Source organism: Anolis sagrei, chromosome 6 (genome assembly GCF_037176765.1).
Source record: "Anolis sagrei isolate rAnoSag1 chromosome 6, rAnoSag1.mat, whole genome shotgun sequence".
NCBI lineage: Eukaryota > Metazoa > Chordata > Lepidosauria > Squamata > Dactyloidae > Anolis > Anolis sagrei.
In genome coordinates this window covers 19,515,397-19,533,573 of record NC_090026.1, presented here as the reverse complement: position 1 = coordinate 19,533,573, position 18,177 = coordinate 19,515,397, and the positions used below count along the sequence as shown (strand labels likewise).

General features: G+C 43.1%; 1 protein-coding gene across 1 annotated transcript in view; it reads right to left on the bottom strand.

Annotated features, from left to right (window-relative positions):
• Positions 1 to 18,177, bottom strand: part of PRKCG (protein kinase C gamma) — an 84,538-nt gene extending 66,361 nt beyond the window's left edge. The window contains exon 1 of the mRNA XM_060780416.2: positions 16,630 to 18,177. Within this exon, the coding sequence (XP_060636399.2) occupies positions 16,630 to 16,796 (167 nt within the window). The 5' untranslated portion in view covers positions 16,797 to 18,177. The remainder of the gene's footprint in view (positions 1 to 16,629) is intronic.

Genomic DNA, 18,177 nt, shown 5'->3' with positions numbered 1-18,177 from the left:
TGTTCACATTTGGGCATATTGAGTATTTGTGCCAAGTTTGGTCCAGATCCATCATTGTTTGAGTACACAGTGCTCTGTGGCTGTTGGTGAACTACAACTCCAAAACTCAAGATCAATGGTCACTAAACCCTTCCAGTATTTTCTGTTGGTCATGGGAGTTCTGTATGCAAAGTTTGCTTCAATTCCATCGTTGATGGAGTTCAGAATGCTCTTTGACTGCAGGTGAACTATAAATCCCAGCAACTACAACTCCCAAAATGATAAAATCACACACCCTCCCCCAACCCCAACAGTATTCAAATTTGGGAGTATTTAGTATTTGTGTCAAATTTGTTCCAGTGAATGAAAATGCACCCTGCATATCAGATATTTACATTACAATTCATAACCGTACCAAATTACAGTAATGAAGTAGCAATGAAAATAATGTTATGGTTGTGGGTTACCGTAATATGAGGAACTTTATGGCATTAGGAAGGTTGAGAAACACTGTTCTAGAGCCTCTAACATGACTCTATGAGTCAGAAGTCTTTCATTTCAAGAGGGTTTGCTATTATCCATGTTTTTAGGAATCCACATGAAGTCTGAAAACATATCCCTTGTGGATACAAAGGACATACTCTATATTTTCCGCAGTTTTCACTCTGTTTTTATTTTAATCTCACAGTTCTTATGTTTTCAGCTACATCTCCCTTTATTATAACTGTATGCTTTTTGTAGGCTGATTTGTTCCTGTTTATGAGAAATATGGGATATAAATAAAGTGATGGATGCATAGATTTGAAATGCACAATAGGGATGTGAAAACCTGTCAGTTTCTCAGTTTCCCACTGACATTCTCGGGTTCAGGACTATAGCATGATAATGTACATTTTCCAAATGTCTATATTTTTAAAACCTGCACAGGTTTTTTGTCCCTTCAAGTCACGTTTTTTGCTCTCTCTCCAACACAATCTAGCAAATATCCAGAGTCTAGATACACTGTGTTGGCAGTCTAACAAGGTGCAGAACGGGCATTTTGATAGAGAAATAAAATGGTATCGAGAGAGATGCTTCGTTTCGTTGCCACTTCTAATACAAACAGTAGTCTCTCATTTTGTTTTCTGATGTGCTGTTTCTACATGGGGCTGCCCTTCAAAATGGCTCAGGAGCATCAGCTAGTGCATAATGCAACAGACTTGCTCATTATCTGGCAGGAGTCGGAAAGAGCGTGATTCACCCCGGTGTGTATGGACCCATCTGTAGTGACTTCGGATTTACTTGAAAGACCAATTCACAGCAGTAGTTCTGGATCGTCATGCTTGGCTGAGGAAGCCTCATCAACCATATATGCCCTTCCACTTTGTGCCGTCCACCCAGATGCTATAAAAAATAAAACTGCAACGTGCTTCTCTCTATGTCTGAGCGAACTGCGGGTGTCTTTCTTGAGAAGCTTGAGACACTCAGCAACTGAGGCTATTACTGGTTTTAAACATCTAAAAAGGATATTTATTTATTCAAAGTCCTTGCAAACTTGGCACAGCTTATCAAAGTTACAAACAAACAGTCAATAGATGAAACCACAGAGATATTCTTTCTTTCTCTTTTCCTCCTGTCACTGAGTTGACTTTTCCCCAGAAGGTAGAGAAGATCCTGGAATCTTTTCACCCTAACCCTAAGCTGTTATGGTTAGAAAAAAGCAGGTTTTTTCCCTATCTATAGCTTAAGGTTAGTTCTGGAGACAAAGCAGTGAAATCTCTCTCTATATAACTATATAACTCAATCTTCTCAATTAAGCTATCTATGATATCTCAATATAGCTTAATACTCAATTACTATCTATATTAACTCAATAGTTTTTGCAATGGTTTTTCCAAAGCTACCTGCCTGACCATCAACACGTCTGAAGTCTTTCCTCTAAACCAGTGGTTCTCAACCTTCCTAGTGCCGCGACCCCTTAGTACAGTTCCTCACGTTGTGGTGACCCCCAACCATAACATTATTTTTGTTGCTACTTCATAACAGTAATTTTGCTACTGTTATGAATCGTAATGTAAATATCTGATGTACAGGATGTATTTTCATTCATTGGACCAAATTTGGCACAAATACCTGATACGCCCACATTTGAATACTGATGGGGTTGGAGGGGAATTGATTTTGTCATTTGGGAGTTGTAGTTGCTGGGATTGATAGTTCACCTACAATCAAAGAGCATTCTGAACTCCACCAACAATGGAATTGAACCAAACTTGGCACACAGAACTCCCATCACCAACAGAAAATACTGGAAGGATTGGGTGGGCATTGACCTTGAGTTTGGGAGTTGTAGTTCACCTACATCCAAACAGCACTATGGATTCAAACAATAATGGATTTGGACCAAACTTGGCAAGAATACTCAATATGCCCAAATGTGAATGCTGGTGGAGTTTGGGGAAAATAGACCTTGAGAACGCTGGTGAAGTTTGGGGGAAATAGACCTTGATATTTGGGAGTTGACATTGCTGGGAGTTATAGTTCACCTACAATCAAAGAGCATTCTGAACCCCACCAACTTCCCACACAGAACCCCCATGTCCAACAGAAAATACTGTGTTTTCTGATGGACTTTGGCAACCCTTCTGACACCCCCTCACGACCCCCCCAGGGGTCCCGACCCCCAGGTTGAGAAACGCTGCTCTAAACTGAAAGAGGCAGGGGAGATTCCAAAATGGAGATCTCAAGCCCAGGAGAAGGGGCGGGCTCTAAACCCAAAGAACTGCTCTTTAGGCCAATAGTTGCAAAGAGGCCTGCAGGCTGGCTTTCCAGTCTCTAAAACTGTTAACTTTCAGGGCTCTTGCAGAGCTGCAGCAACCCTGGGAGAAAATGCAAGGGGGAGCAACTTCAAGCAACTGTAAGGTAAGGCAAACCAGTCTCCTGGGAGACGGAGCACACCTGTTATCTTAAGATCAAAAACAAATCTGGGCTAAGGGTTTCACATTTGGTTTCAATAAGACTTCAAAGGCTGGGTCAAGCCAGTGTGTGATAACTCAGATTCTATCTTTCCAAGAAAAAATGAGCCAGCCGTTCCTCTTTGTTCCCGACTGAATGTGCTCCTCTTTTCTCCAACCTCTAGCAAACCATTCTTCTTTTTATAATCCAGTCTTATGCATGTGTACTTGAAACAAGCCTCACAAAAGGCAGTCAGCCTCATTTCTAGGACTGTAATCTTAGTCATCCTCATAGGAACTGCGCTCGCTCTTCCTCTGCAGCTGAACTTCACTGAATCATAAGAATTGGAAGAGACCACAAGGTCCACCTGGTCCAACCTCATGTAGGAACACATAAACTAAAGCACTCTTGAGAGACAGTCATCCAACTTCTATTTTAAAAGCCTCCGAAAAGGACAGTCCTCCATCCTGCAAGATAAGTCTTCTTAACGTTGAGGTGGGAATCTCGCCTCTATTTATTTGTGTTCTAGTCAGAAAACAAGCTCACTCCCATCTTCCGCATGACAGCAGACATTTGTAGGTGTAGTTGGTTAGTAACTGTCAGAACACTGTTTACTTTCCCGTTTATACTGTGTAACTAGAATAATTGCCTCTTAGTTGATTTTTTTAAATAGAAAGAGCATTATATCTTTGGGAATACATTCCAGTCTGGACCACAGTTACATTTTTTTTGTATCAGGAGTGACTTGAGAAACTGCAAGTCGTTTCTGGTGTGAGGGAATTGGCCATCTGCAAGGAAGTTGCCCAGAGAATGCCTATCCTTGTGGGAGGTTTCTCTCATGTTCTCACATGGGGAGCTGGAGCTGACAGAGGGAGCTCATCCGTGCTCTCCCCAGATTCAAATCACTGAGCTGTTGGTCAGCAGTCCTGTCGGCACAAGGGTTTAACCCATTGCATCACCGGGAACTCCTATAGCTACCTGAAACCATGGACATGGCCAAACACCATTAAATTATCTGACCACTCCCAGTATATCATAGGTAAAGGTAAAGGTTTTCCCCTGACATGAAGTCCAGTCATGTCCGATTTGGGGTTGGTGCTCATCTCCATTTCTAAGTCGAAGAGCCAGTGTTGTCTGCAAACACCTCCAAGGTCATGTGGCCGGCATGACTGCATGGAACGCTATTACCTTCCCGCCAAAGCAGTACCTATTGATCTACTCACATTTGTGTGTTTTTGAACTGCTAGATTTGTATGATAGTATATCATAGGATCTAGAAATTCCCTATTTTATTTATTAATCATGTCAGAAGTGAATTGAGTTATAATGTATAGAGAAACCACAAAAAAAATTACAAACTTGGCATTATACTAAATTTATTTTGTCCAGAAGCTGGCCACTTCAAATGCCTCTGGTGTTGCTGTAAGAAAACCCTCCATTGTGCATGTGGCAGTGCTCAGGCTGCATTGTAGTAAGTGATCTTTGATTTGTTCTCCTCCACACTCGCATGTCGCGGACTCAACTTTGTAGCCCCATTTCTTAAGGTTAGCTCTGCATCTCGTGGTGCCAGAACGCAGCCTATTCAACACTTTCTAAGTCGCCCAGTCTTCTGTGTGCCCAGAAAGGAGTTTCTCATAAGCCACTGATTGAGGTTCAGGGTTTTAACTTGCCACTTTTGGACTCTTGCTTGCTGAAGTGTTCCTGCGAGTATGCCTGTAGATCTTAGGAAGCTATTTCTTGATTTAAGGCATTGGCTTGCTGGCTGATATCTGAACTGAGGATGGGCAGGAAATGTCAATGCCTTGGTCCTTTCATTATAGGCTTCTACTTCCCGATGGATGTTAGGTGGTGCAATACCGACTAAACAGTATACTTCTCCAGTGGTGTAGAGCGTAGACATCTTGTGATAATGCATCATGTCTCATTAACAGCCACATCCACTGTTTTAATGTGGTGAGTTACATTCCACACTGTGTAGAAATTCCCTGAGAGGTATGTTCTCTAGGAATGTACTTTCAACATAACTCTATAACAACTGTGAGAAGCATACCATAACATTATCTGGAGGACTTAGCACTTTTTCCCAGTCACCAAAGAGATTACAAATATGGGTTCTGTGGTGACAGGGGGTCTTTTTATAAAGTGGAATAGAATCACCATCATCCCACCACAGTGTTGCCTTGTGATATAAAAGTATAAGTATAAGTATAAGAGGGCTTTTGTTCATGTTAGGAGCAACTTGAGAAACTGCAAGTCGCATCTGGTGTAAGAGAATTGACCATTTGCAAGGATGTTGCCCAGGGGACGCCAGATGTTTGATGTTTTACCATCCTTGTGGGAGGCTTCTCTCATGTCTGCACATGGGGAGCTGGAGCTGACAGAGAGAGCTCAACCCACTCTTCCCAGATTCGAACCGCTGACCTGTTGGTCAGCAGTCCTGCTGGCACAAGGATTTAACCTATAAGAGAGGTGTGAAAGGCAAAACCAGAGCATCCTTCTGAGATCTTACTCCAATAACTATTAAAGTTTCAGTCACCTTACAAAAGAAGTGACGTCCCTCCCTGTTAAACTACAGTTGTCAGGTAATCTAGTTGTTGAGGTGTGTCTTCAAGTCATTTCCAACTTATACTAACCCAAATGGGAACATTCCTTGACAAGATTCGTTCAGAGCAGATTTGCCACTGCCTTTCTCCAAGACTGAGATAATGTAACTTGTCAACATCACCCAGTGGGTTTCCATAGTCAAATGTGGGTCTCCTCATCTGCCACTCAAACCACTACCACTCTTTCTGGTTATATCTTCATGACTGGGAAAAGAGAGCTAAAAGTCACAAAGCTAACTGTTTAATAACTTCCAATCTGTGCTGTATTGCTATATTTATATTGTAATGTTTATATAGTATTTTTTATTTTATTTGTTATGTTTACTGTCTTTTATATGTTTGGATCTCAAGAAAGAAAGAAAAGACAGGTATAACTACTGCCACGGTGGGGCATGGGTTAAACCCTTGTGTTGCTGAACTGCTGACCTGAAGGTTGGCAGTTCAAATCCGCAGGATGGGGTGAGCTCCTGCTGTTAGCCCTAGCTCTTGCCAACCTAGCAGTTCAAAAACATGCAAATGTGAGTAGAAATGTGAGTGGGAAAAGGCAAAAAGATGCTCCAAGAAATCATGCCAGCCGCACGACCAGGAGGTGACAACACAGGCTCTTCAGCTTGGAAATAAAGAGGAGCACTTCCCCCAGAGCCAGAGATGAGCCGGAAATAAAAGGAGAAGCCCTTTGCCTTTGTCTGTGTTTGTTTATCTCATTGTATGTGACTGTAACATTGAATGTTTGCCTGTATCTGCTTTATATACAGTAATCCACTCTGAGTCCCTTTGGGAAGAAGGGCAAAATAGGAATAAAGTGTTGTTCTTATTCTTATTATTATTATTATTACAAATAATAATAATAATAATAATAATAATAAATAGTAGTAGTGGTAGTAGTAGTGGTAGTAGTAGTAAGTTTACTTTCATAAACTAGCCTATGGAAGTAACTCATACATTTAAAAAGAACAAAACAAGTATCAGGTTGAGATACGATGCCTGTGCAGCAGACCCTGACAGACCCATCCCCACTGGGGAACAGAAATGTCATGAGAGCTAGTTATTATAAAGACTGTGGTGCCCTCTGAGTCACAAGCAGAGATGAGGGGTTTAGCATATTTTGTCTCCGCCTGACACTAACGCCTGATGCTGTGGGGGTGCGGGTGCCAACGCTCCAGGTTTCCCCACAAGCTGGCACACAGCTGCCTTTTCATATGACTTCAAACAGAGTTTGACACCCCTTCCAACAGTCTTTCTCCCCACCATGCAGGATTATTCCTTGGAAAGAGTCTTTATTTGTTGTCTGCTTGCTTGTCCGAACAGTACCGTTAACCATTTTGCTGGGCAGCTACACAATCACAAACCATTTTGCTGGGCAGCTACACAAGGAACAAGGTTAGCCAAGGGGACGCAATGTACAATCCAGTTATATGGAAATAATAATAATAATAATAATAATAATAATAATAATAATAATCTTTATTTATACCCCGCCACCATCTCCCCCAACGGGGACTTGGGGCGGCTCACATGAGGCCAAGCCCAAACAACAAATTACAATAAAATAAAATGCAATAAAATAAAAACCGAAATGCAAACAACAACACGCCAAAATACAAAAACATATGAATACAATAAGCACTTACCCTGTGCTGTTTTGCCCCAGAAACAGCCTTACAGCAAGGGTTAAAGCGACTAAAAAAGCTTTACATCAGCAAAAGGATAATACTCTAACAAACAGCAGCAAAGGAGCAGAAGGAAAATCCCAAAAGCAAAACAAAAGTCTAGCAGCAGACATGAAATCGGAGTCTTTAGCAAAAAGTCTTTGTGAGGCACTTGCTGGAGCTGCAAGCAAGAAAACCGGAGCACAGAAGCACTGAGTAGAATGGTTGCTGCCAGCATTGACCACTTGCTTTACTGCTGATTTATAGCCCTCAGCTCCCAGCACAGGCATTCCTAAGGCGGGGTCTGATTGCTCAGCATCCTTGCAGCAATTCTAGCTGACTTTCTCCTTTCTTCTTCTGCCCATCGGCGTTCCTGAGAGTTAGGAACTTGCCCTCTTCTTCCTCCTCAGCACTTGGCCCTAAATCACTACATCTTCGGCCTCCTATTCTACCACCTCCTTCTTAGAAGAGGAGTACACAACATATCCAATGAAAATTGCCCTCTCTCCTTAGTCTTATAGTGTAATATACTATTACTTCTAATATTTGTTTCTTGTGGTAAATACAAACTTTGGAGAGATGGTTTTAATTAGGCAACATGACACATGGATCCTCCAGTATTTTGGACATGAAAACCGGACACATGTAGCCATGCAATAAGGAAGAACACATATTCTACGAGATGCCACAGCAGTTTGCTTTTGCCTGAGACTACTGGGAATCATAGAATCAAAGAGTTGGAAGAGACCTCGTGGGCCATCCAGTCCAACCCCCTACCAAGAAGCAGGAATATTGCATTCAAATCACCCCTGACAGATGGCCATCCAGCCTCTGTTTAAAAGCTTCCAAAGAAGGAGCCTCTACCATGCTCCGAGGCAGAGAGTTCCACTGCTGAACGGCTCTCCCAGTCTGGAAGTTCTTCCTCATGTTCAGAAGGGCAGTGATTTTCCCCTTCCTCTCTTTTCCCCTCCCTCTGCTGAATTAACCATGTAGAGCAGTGTTTTGAATGCTGGCAGTTTTTGAATTAAAAGAGAAAGGTAGCAGCAGTAGTGAAATCTCAATTTTATCCAAATTACAGAATCCCTTCTCTAATTCAACTGGATTTAGCAATGGAGAGCTATGTATTTTCATTCCTAATTATCTGGAAAGTATAATATGAGCAGTGGGTCATTCGCTGGTTCATAAGCCAATTGATTTCACAAGGCTGTTATGAGGATGAAGGGGGTGACCATGCGTGAGAAAGGATGAGAAGGCAATTTAAAACAAAATACACATGCATGCATATACCCATAATATAAGCAATATTGTATCTCCAGTAAGTTAATGATCATCCTGCATTCCAAAATCCATCCATATGTGGATAAACCTATCACTATCCCTTCAATACCAAATTAAGGTGGTTCATATGAAAAGCTCTGTAGCAAAAACAGCCCCGTCCACCCTGGAAAATGCAAGGGGTAGGTATCAGTGTGTGGAGTAACTCTCAAGATGTGCAGAAATACCTTTTTCCCCTTGTAAAAAAAACTCAGAAAGCAAGAGGTAAACCTTGCAACGAGGACAGAACATGATTCAGTAGCCACCAAATATCTGTTGACAGGGAGGGAAAACAGAAAGAGGAGAGGAATAGGGAGGGAACATCCTGGAAAATCTCATGGCTGGCTGACTCGGATACTGAATTGTTCCATGCAGCAACATTTGCTGAATCTCTTTATATTATTGAGATTCTCTGTGAAACCAACCTGTTTCCTCTCTGCCTTTTCACAAAAATATAGATCCAAAGAGGAGGATTTTCCTTCCTCCAACAACCAGCCAGCAGCCCCTGAGAAGTTCACAAACAGAATACTAATTGATGTGGGTTGCTGTGGGTTTTCCGGGCTGTATGGCATGTTCCAGAAGCATTCTCTCCTGATGTTTTACCCACATGTATGGCATCCTCAGAGGTTGTGTTGTTTGTTGGAAACAAAGCAAGTGGGGTTTTTATATCTGTGGAATGTCCAGGGTGGGAGAAAGAACTCTTGTCTGTTTGAGCCTTTGACAACACATAAATTGATGTGTTTCATCAACTATTGTGTTGCAGTTGGTTCCTTATTTCCAATTCTTTGTAACTCTTATTCAGGTGAAAACTACCTCTGGACTGAAAGTAACTTTCATAGCTCAGACCAATCAACACATCCATCCTCCTTCAAGATGGGGGTCTAAACTCTTGTTAAACCCACCTATGTTCAGTGCTCACATCTGTATTTTTGGGCACTGCATTCTCTGGATACTTGTGCTTTACATATTGTTTATTAGTATCAATAGTGTTAGGATCAATTCTAATCAGCAGGGACAGTTCAAGACATTTAACTGCCAGACCAAAAATGGAGGAATCCCTGGTTTAATTTGACATCTGAAGAAGAAAATCCCTTCAGTGCCTCTACCTGAAAGTAAAAACACAATAGTAATACATTAATAATTTGATGCCCTTTCGTATTACCTAACATCAGCTGCCTCATTCTACCTAGCAGTAGGTAGGACCAGCCCTGTTAATGGGGCATTCCTGTGGGGAAGGGAATGGTACAGCCTGACCTGGAATAAAGATGCCCAACGGCAGCCCCAAGACATTTGGCTGCCTGAGATGAAAGACAAGATGGTGTCCTTTTCAACATATATAGAAGCCGAGCGGAGTGTTAAACCTTCATTCAGTATTGTCAAGAGATAGTGTCTTCCACCACACCTGAGGAAAGTCAGCTATTCTGAACAGTATTTAGCTGGGTATGTAGTCCACACTGTTCTGTCCTGCGAAGGCATCACTGCGACACCTGACACTCAGAATCTGCCACCAATGCTGGCCGTTTCACCCACCTAATGACAGTCCTGGCATCGTAATAAAAGCAGAAGGGAAAATTTATTTCCCACCATATTAAAGACCTAACAACAGTCCTGGCATCATAGTAAAAGCAGAAGGGACAAACAATCCCCATCATATTAAAGCCTGAGCTAGATTGCATTTGGCTTTGAAATAGTCTCTGTTTGTTTACACTCTCAGATTCCAGGACTACACAACATTCCTGAACCTTTGATTCCTTATTCTGGATAATTTTTGTTTACTTGTTTTGAGCCAATGTGCAGTGGCTCACAAACTGGACTAGGATTTATGAGACCAGGGTTTGAAACCTATTCACTGGGTGACTTAGGGCAAGAAATATTCTCCCTGATTCAGAGAAAAGACAGTAGCAAACCTCCTCTGAATAAATCTTGCCAAGCATAGGGTCATCATAAGTCAGACTTAAAGGCATTTTGCAATGGAGGCAAAGAAGACAGGTCTCTACTGTAAGGAGATTAAAGTCTAAATTTTGACACAAAAAAGGGAGGGTGGTGATTAGGTGCAAATAAGCATTGGATTTTAGTCGCATGTTTAAAAGCAAACAGAGAGAAATTGTGACACGCCAGATGTTGCTGGAATCTTCTAGGGCTCATCGGTCCCAGTAAACAAAATTTGGAGTATCATAGATTCCTTGCCCTTTCAATGAAGCTTAGCTTTAGGAGGGGAAGCAGTTACAGCTGTGTTTCTCAACCTTCCTAATGCCGCGACCCCTTAATGCAGTTCCTCATATTGTGGTGATCCCCGGCCATAAAATTATTTTCGTTTGCTACTGTTATGAATCGTACTGTAAATATCTGATGTGCAGGATGTATTTTCATTCACTGGACCAAATTTGGCACAAATACCCGATACGCCCTAATTTGAATACTGGTGGGGCTGGGGGGGGGTTAATTTTGTCATTTGGGAGTTGTAGTTGCTGGGATTTATAGTTCACCTACATTCAAAGAGCATTCTGAACTCCACCATGATGGAAATGAATCAAACTTGGCACCCAGAACTTCCATGGCCAACAGAAAATAGTTGAAGGTTTTGGTGAGCACTGACCTTGAATTTTGGAGTTGTAGTTCATCTACAGCCAGAGAGGACTGTGGACTCAAATAATGATGGATCTGGATCAAACTTGGTACCAATACCAAGTATCAATATGCCCAAATGTGAACACTGGTGGAGTTTTAGGAAAAGTTTTAGGAAAATAGTCCTTCACATTTGGGAGTTGTAGTTGCTGGGATTTATAGTTCACTTACAATCAAAGAGCATTCTGAACACCACCAACGAGGGAACTGAACCCCTCTGGTATCCCCTCGCAACCCCCCCCCCCCCCAGGGTCCCAACCCCCAGGTTGAGAAACGCTGAGTTACAGGGTTGTGCCATAGACATCATGGAAAATATGAGGTTTTGGAAGGGACTTGAAAGAGGTAAGAAAGGTATCATCAAACAGGTGTTGGGAGGAAAGCTCTTGATCTGACAATAAGGTAACCAATGAATGGTTGAAAGTAGTGGAGTTGGAGGAACACAATGGTCACAGATAAGCGTACATACAGGTATAAAGTAATTAAGAGGGAACTATGCGATTAGGAAACTGTAACCAAAAAATTATTTCCTCCTTGAGCTCTTATGTTCTCTACTCAGTCTCAGAAGTAATACAATTTTCTCTTTGTCTGTTCATAGCAATTTATCCACTCCGAATCCTTGAAGAATGTTGTTAGAGTATCCTCAGAGCTGAAGGTTTGCCACCTCCTGCAGTAGGGTTTTTATAGATTGTTCATGCTTCAGAATCTCTGCTCATAATAAGCAGAAAAATGTATTATGAGGCGGGCTTCTTGCTTGTTCTTTGAGATGGCAAAATTGTGTGTCGGATCAAATTTCCATCACTCCTACTGCCTTCAGGAATGGGTCGAAAAAGAATATGTTTGCGAAAAGGAGCTTGTGGAGGCAGCAAATAGGAACCCTCTAATATGGTCTCAAAAGAGAGGGCAAGAAAGGCAGAGGTGGGGAGAGAGAGAGAGAGATACGGCAATAATAATGGCCCGTTCTTTAGAAGTATAAAGCATAGTGTTGTTATTTCGTGAGCGTCATACCCACCATGAAAGCTGAAATTGCCAGGGAGCAATATAAAAAGCTGCAAATACTATTAGGCAGCAGGGATCTATATTCCAACAATGTATTTGTTTATGTAATATATATATATATTTAAATGACAAGATATCCACATTTATCCCGTGATTTCAGCTGACCTCTACATTTTCCCCATGGATGTTTTGAATGGAGAGATGGAGCATCATTTGACAGGTTACAAACACAGCAAATCTACTACACAGCATACCTCTTGGCCTCAGAATTAGGCACCATGGGACAAAAGTCCTAAATTTGGGATAATTGGGAACAAAAAAACATTTGAACAGAAAGTCATGACCAAGGATATCTCTTCAGATGAGCTGAATGTATCTAGACATGAGAGTGCCAATTCTAGGAGCCCACAGTAGTGCAATGTGCCAGCAGGACTGCTGATCGAAAGGTCGGCAGTTCAAATCCGAGGAGCAAGGTGAGCTCCCATCTGTCAGCTCCAGCTTCTCATGCAGCGACATGAGAGACGCCACCCACAGGATGGTAAAACATCAGGGCTTCCCCTGAACAACGTCCTTGCAGGTGGCCAATTCTCTCATACCAGAAGCAACTTGCAGCTTCTCAAGTCCCTCCTGACACGAAAAAAGTGCAAATTCTAAAGAGATAGATACGTGCCATCAATAATGTTTTTCTTAGAACATCAGGTCTTGATCAAGGATAAGAATCAGGGATTCAAGGGGCGATGGCTAAATAAATTCAGGGCCATTTCTAGTGTGGGGTTCGACATCTTGGGCTTTGCAGTCTACGTTAGAAAAAGTAAGCGAGTTTGTCTTGTCATATCTCCACGCCTCCCTTCTGCTCACCCCCATCCATCGTCACATTGTTCCCATAAAAGTTCTAATGATTTCCACAGCTGAATCACCAAAAAAATGTGATGAATTCTCCAGAACTAGGCATCTTATGCAAATACAGCAAATTTGCATAACATATTCTGACACATTTCATCTCCGATTGCAGAATTTCCTTCCTTGACATCTGAGATTTTACTAAAAGGACAGGATACAACATACATACATGGTTTTAGGATAGAAACAAAACAATGATGGGGACAAAGATAGGATGATAGAACAAGGCAGAGGAACCTTTGGTCTTTCTTCTCTTTCCGAGTTCTCTGTTTGGGTTATTGCTCCAAAATACCGAACTGGTATAGGGTAATGAATTATGAAAAAGAAGCTTTCATAAGGGTTGTTGTGCGTTTTCTGGACTGTATGGCCATGTTCCAGAAGCATTTTCACCTGACGTTTCACCTGCATCTATTGCAGGCATCTTCAGAGCTTGTGAGGTCTGTTGGAAACTAGGTTTATATATCTGTGGAATGGGAGTGGGAGAAAGAACTCTTGTCTGTTTGGGGTAGGTGTAAATGTTTCAATTGGCCACCTTGATTAGTATTTAATAGCCTAGCAGTTTCAAGCTCTGGCTTCTTACTGCCTGGGGGAATCCTTTGTTGGGAGGTAATTAGCTGGCCCTAATTGATTTTTTGGAGCCCCCGGTGGCGCAGTGGGTTAAAGTGCTGAACTGCTGAGTTTGTTGACCAAAAGGTCGCAGGTTTGTTTCCGGGGAGCAGCGTGAGCTTCCCCTGTCAGCCCTAGCTTCTGCCAATCTAGAAATTTGAAAACATGCAAATATGAGTAAATCAATAGGTACTGCTCTGGCGGGAAGGTAACGGCGCTCCATGCAGTCATGCCGGCCACATGATCTTGGAGGTGTCTATAGACAACACTGGCTCTTCGGCTTAGAAATAGAGATGAGCACCACACCCCAGAGTCAGACATGACTGGACTTAATGTCAGGGGACAACCTTTACCTTTACCTTAATAGTTTTTTGTCTGGAATTCCCCTGTTTTTAATTTACTGTTATGATTTTAGAGGGTTTTTTAAAATACTGGTAACCAGATTTTGTTCATTTTCATGGTTTCCTCTGGCTACCAGAAGGATTCCCCCAGGCAGTAAGAAGCCAGACCTTGAACCTGCTAGGCCATTATGTGGCTAATGGAAACATTCTATATACAGAACCTAGAAAGGGAGAAGGACTGACAGGGAGTTAAAGGATGATAAGACTAGGACAGTTATGGGTTATATTCTTAGGATTATAGAGAAGCAACCTATTATCTGTTGAGCTTCAGAGAAATGGATTAAAACAACAGGATTATACTATGTCAGTAGAGATGATAGGAAAGAAACTCTTAATACAGCCGCATGTACAAAATCCTCAGTTTGAACCTTGGCATTGTCAGTAAGGGGGCAAAGTAAGGACAAATCCACAGTGCCGATTCCCTCGGAGTTAAGAAGGAGGGCAGAACTTGCCTCTGGACATTTTTTTTGTAAGTTGTGCAATTGTCCTGCCTCATCACAGGAGAGGTACAGGAAACATACTCCTCGATTTGCAACCTTCCCTACGTTTCACACACGGATTCTTCCATCATTTTTCCTTATTACAGAAAATCTGAAAAGGTGGGGAAGACATTGTAAAGGCTTTCGTGGCCGGAATCACTGGGTTGTTGTGTGTTTTCCGGGCTGTACGGCCATGTTTTGGAAGCATTCTTTCAAACCTCACAACCTCTGAGGATGTCTGCCATAGATGCAGGCGAAATGTCAGGAGAGAATACTTCTGGAACATGGCCATACAGCCTGGAAAATACACAACAATGCTAGGAAAGACATTGCCTTTGGGTCAATAAGGAGCTTTGAAGCTAGAGCAGGCATGGGCAAACTTTAGCCCTCCAGGTGTTTTGGACTTCAACTCCCATAATTCCTAACAGCCGATAGGCTGTTAGGAATTATGGGAGTTGAAGTCCAAAACACCTGGAGGGCTAAAGTTTGCCCATGCCTGACCTAGAGAGAATCTGCTGGTCAGCTCAGGATGGGCAGAAAACATACTTTTGCATCATTCATTTTGTGTTTCACTTGTTACAGAGAAGAGGAACATTCCTCCACTAGAAATCCTACAAAGCACCATTCTGGTTTGAGATAATTCAGCAAGCATGGCTCAAGACTATGTTCACATCCATATAAACCTGACTTTAAAAAAAAGTTTTTCAAAATAAAACCCAAAGATATTGAGTTCTGTTCTGAACCAGCTGTGTGTTGACACATAGAACATAGGCAGGTAGATTTGAGTATACATAAGGCTGTTCTCAGTACAGACATGGACCATTGGGTTGTTGAAGTGGGGAAGCAGATTGGAAATCCCTTAGCCGAAATGCTTGGGACCAGAAGTGTTTGGGATTTTAGATTTTGGAACACCTGTATTTCCTTTTATGTATGTAATAAGATATACATAGAATGAAGGAAATTTTATACATAATATTTTTAACAATTTGATGCATGAAACAAAGCCTGTGGACAGTGAAACATCAGAAGCAAAGTTTGCCACTAAAAGATAAAGGTTTTCCCTTGACATTAAGTCTAGTTTTGTCCGACTCTGGGGGGTGGTGCTCACCTCCATTTCTAAGCCGAAGAGCCGGCGATGTGGGAGCGATACCTATTGATCTACTCACATTTGCATGTTTTCAAATTGCTAGGTTGGCAGAAGCCGGGGCTAACAGCGGGAGCTTACCCGACTCCCTGGATTCCAACCACCGACCTTTTGTGGGGGTGGCACCTATTGATCTATTTACATTTGCATGTTTTCGAACTGCTAGGTTGGCAGAAGCTGGGGCTAACAGCGGGAGCTCACCCCATTCCCCGGATTTGAACTGCCAACCTTTTTGTGTGAGCAGTACTTATTGATCTACTCACATTTGCATGTTTTTGAACTGCTAGGTTGGCAGAAGCTGGGGTTAACAGCCTGACCACTAACATTTTGGTCAGGAAGTTCAGCAGCTCAGCATTTCAACCCACTGTCCTGGATTTGAACCACCGATATTTTGGTCAGCAAGTTCAGCAGCTCAGCAGTTCAACCCACTGCACCATCGGGGGCTCCTAAGGTTGCCACTACATCAAACCATTTGGGAGTTTTGGAGAATGTCTGGTCCCACTATCTCAGCCACCCATGTGGCACAATGGGTTAAACCCTTGTGCTGGCAGGACTGAAGACCAACAGGTTGGAGGTTTGAATTCGGGGAGAGTACGGATGAGCTCCCTCTGGCAGCTCCAGCTCCCCATGGAGGGACATGAGAAAAGCCTCCCACAAGGATGGTAAAGCATCAAAACATCCGGGCATCTCCTGGGAAAGGTCCTTGCAGATGGCAAATTCCCTCACACCAGTTTCTCAAGTCGCCCCTGATATGAAATAAAAAGCCACCCATGTGAAGAACCAATTTGGGAGTTTGGGAGATTTTCAGGTTCCACTATCTCAGCCACCTATGTGGAGAATTTTGGATTTTTGGACAATTTCAGAAATCTGGATAAGGGATGCTCAGTCTGTATAAACAGCATTCAAATGTGATCAAGTCAAAGCCAGAGGGCTGGAGGGAGGGAGAGAGGGGTTCGGTGGAAAGAAAGAAGTGGCATGCCAGGATGGGGTTTCTCTCACCAGATGAAGTCCGTGCAGTGGCTGCAGAAGGTGGGCTGCTTGAAGAAGCGGGCTGTGAATTTGTGGCTCTTCACCTCATGGATGACCTTCTGGCGAAGTGCCCCCTTCCGGCAGAAAAGTGGCTTGGTCAAGCACTCAGTCTCAGTCGGGGAGCTCAGCAGTGCCATGGTGGGGTGCCCCCTGGCAGAGATGCCCAAGTGCCCAGGAAAGACAAGCAAAAAGGGGGATGAAGAGGGAAGAAGGGATGGGAAGAGGAGGAAGGAAAGGATGCTCAAAGAGAAGGATACAGGGACTGGAGACAAAAAAAGATGAGGAAAGGGGATGGAAGAGATGGATGGATGGAAGGAAGGCAGGTGGGAAGAGAAAGGGACTAATTGAAAAAGGAAGAAGGAGAAGAATGGGAAGAGGAAAAGAGAAAGGATGAGAGGGAGGAAAGGATGGGTAAAGTAAAGTGCAGGAGCTGGAGAAAAAAGGATAAGGAAAGAAGCAAACCAACTGAAGGAGAGATGGAAGGAAAGGAGGAAGAAGGCAGGTGGAAAGAGAGAGGAGCTGAAGGAAGAGGAAAGGAGGAAGGAAGGAAGGGAAGAAAGGATGGGCAAAGAAGAATGCAGGAGAAAGAAAGAAAGAAAGAAAGAAAGAAAGAAAGAAAGAAAGGGAAAGCTGCAAAGTAATGGAGGGAGAGATGGAAGGAAAGGAGGAGGAAGGCAGGTGGAAAGAGGAGAGGAACTGATAGAAAAAGGAAGGAGGAGAAGAATGGGGAGAGGGAAGAGAGGGAGGAAAGGATGGGCAAAAAAGGGTGTAGGAGCTGGAGAAAGGAAGAAAAGGAAAGCGGCAAAGTAATAGAGGGAGAGATGGAAGGAAAGAAGAAGGAAGGAAAGTGGAAAGAGGAGAGGAACTGATAGAAAAGGGAAGAAGGAGAAGAATGGGGAGATGAAAGGAGAAGGGGAGGAAAGGATAGGCAAATAAAGGTGAAGGAGCCGGAGAAAGAAGGATAAGGAAAGAGGCAACCCAATTAAATGAGAGATGGAAGGAAAGGAGGAGGAAGGCAGGTGGAAAGAGAGAGGAACTGACTGAAAAGGGAAGAAAAAGGATGGAGAAAGGAAAGGGGGAAGGAGAAGAGAAGGCTGCTGGAGAAAGGACGATGGGGAAAGGGGGCAGACAAACGAAGGAAGGAATAAATAAGGCAGGTAGGTAGAAAGAGAAGGGAAATGATGGAAGAAGGAAGAGAAAGGTTGATGGGCAGGCGGGAGTTGAAAGGATTCAGAGGAAGGTAGAGGAGATGGAGAAAGAAGGGTGTGGATGGATGGATAGAGGGATGGATGGATTGGGTGAGGCGGCGGTGAGTGGAGGGAGGGGGAAAAGAACCGAAATGAGGAAGGTGAGGAGAAGAGGGAAAGAGCAGATGGCAGGAGAGGAGAGGAAAGGAGAGGCAGGTGGGGAGCTGAGCGGAGGAAGGAGAGCAACAAACAGGTTGTGGGCTTCGGCTGAGCCTGCTCCTCGCTGGCGGAGATGAGGAGGAGGAGGAGGAAGAGATTGGAGGGGGGGGGG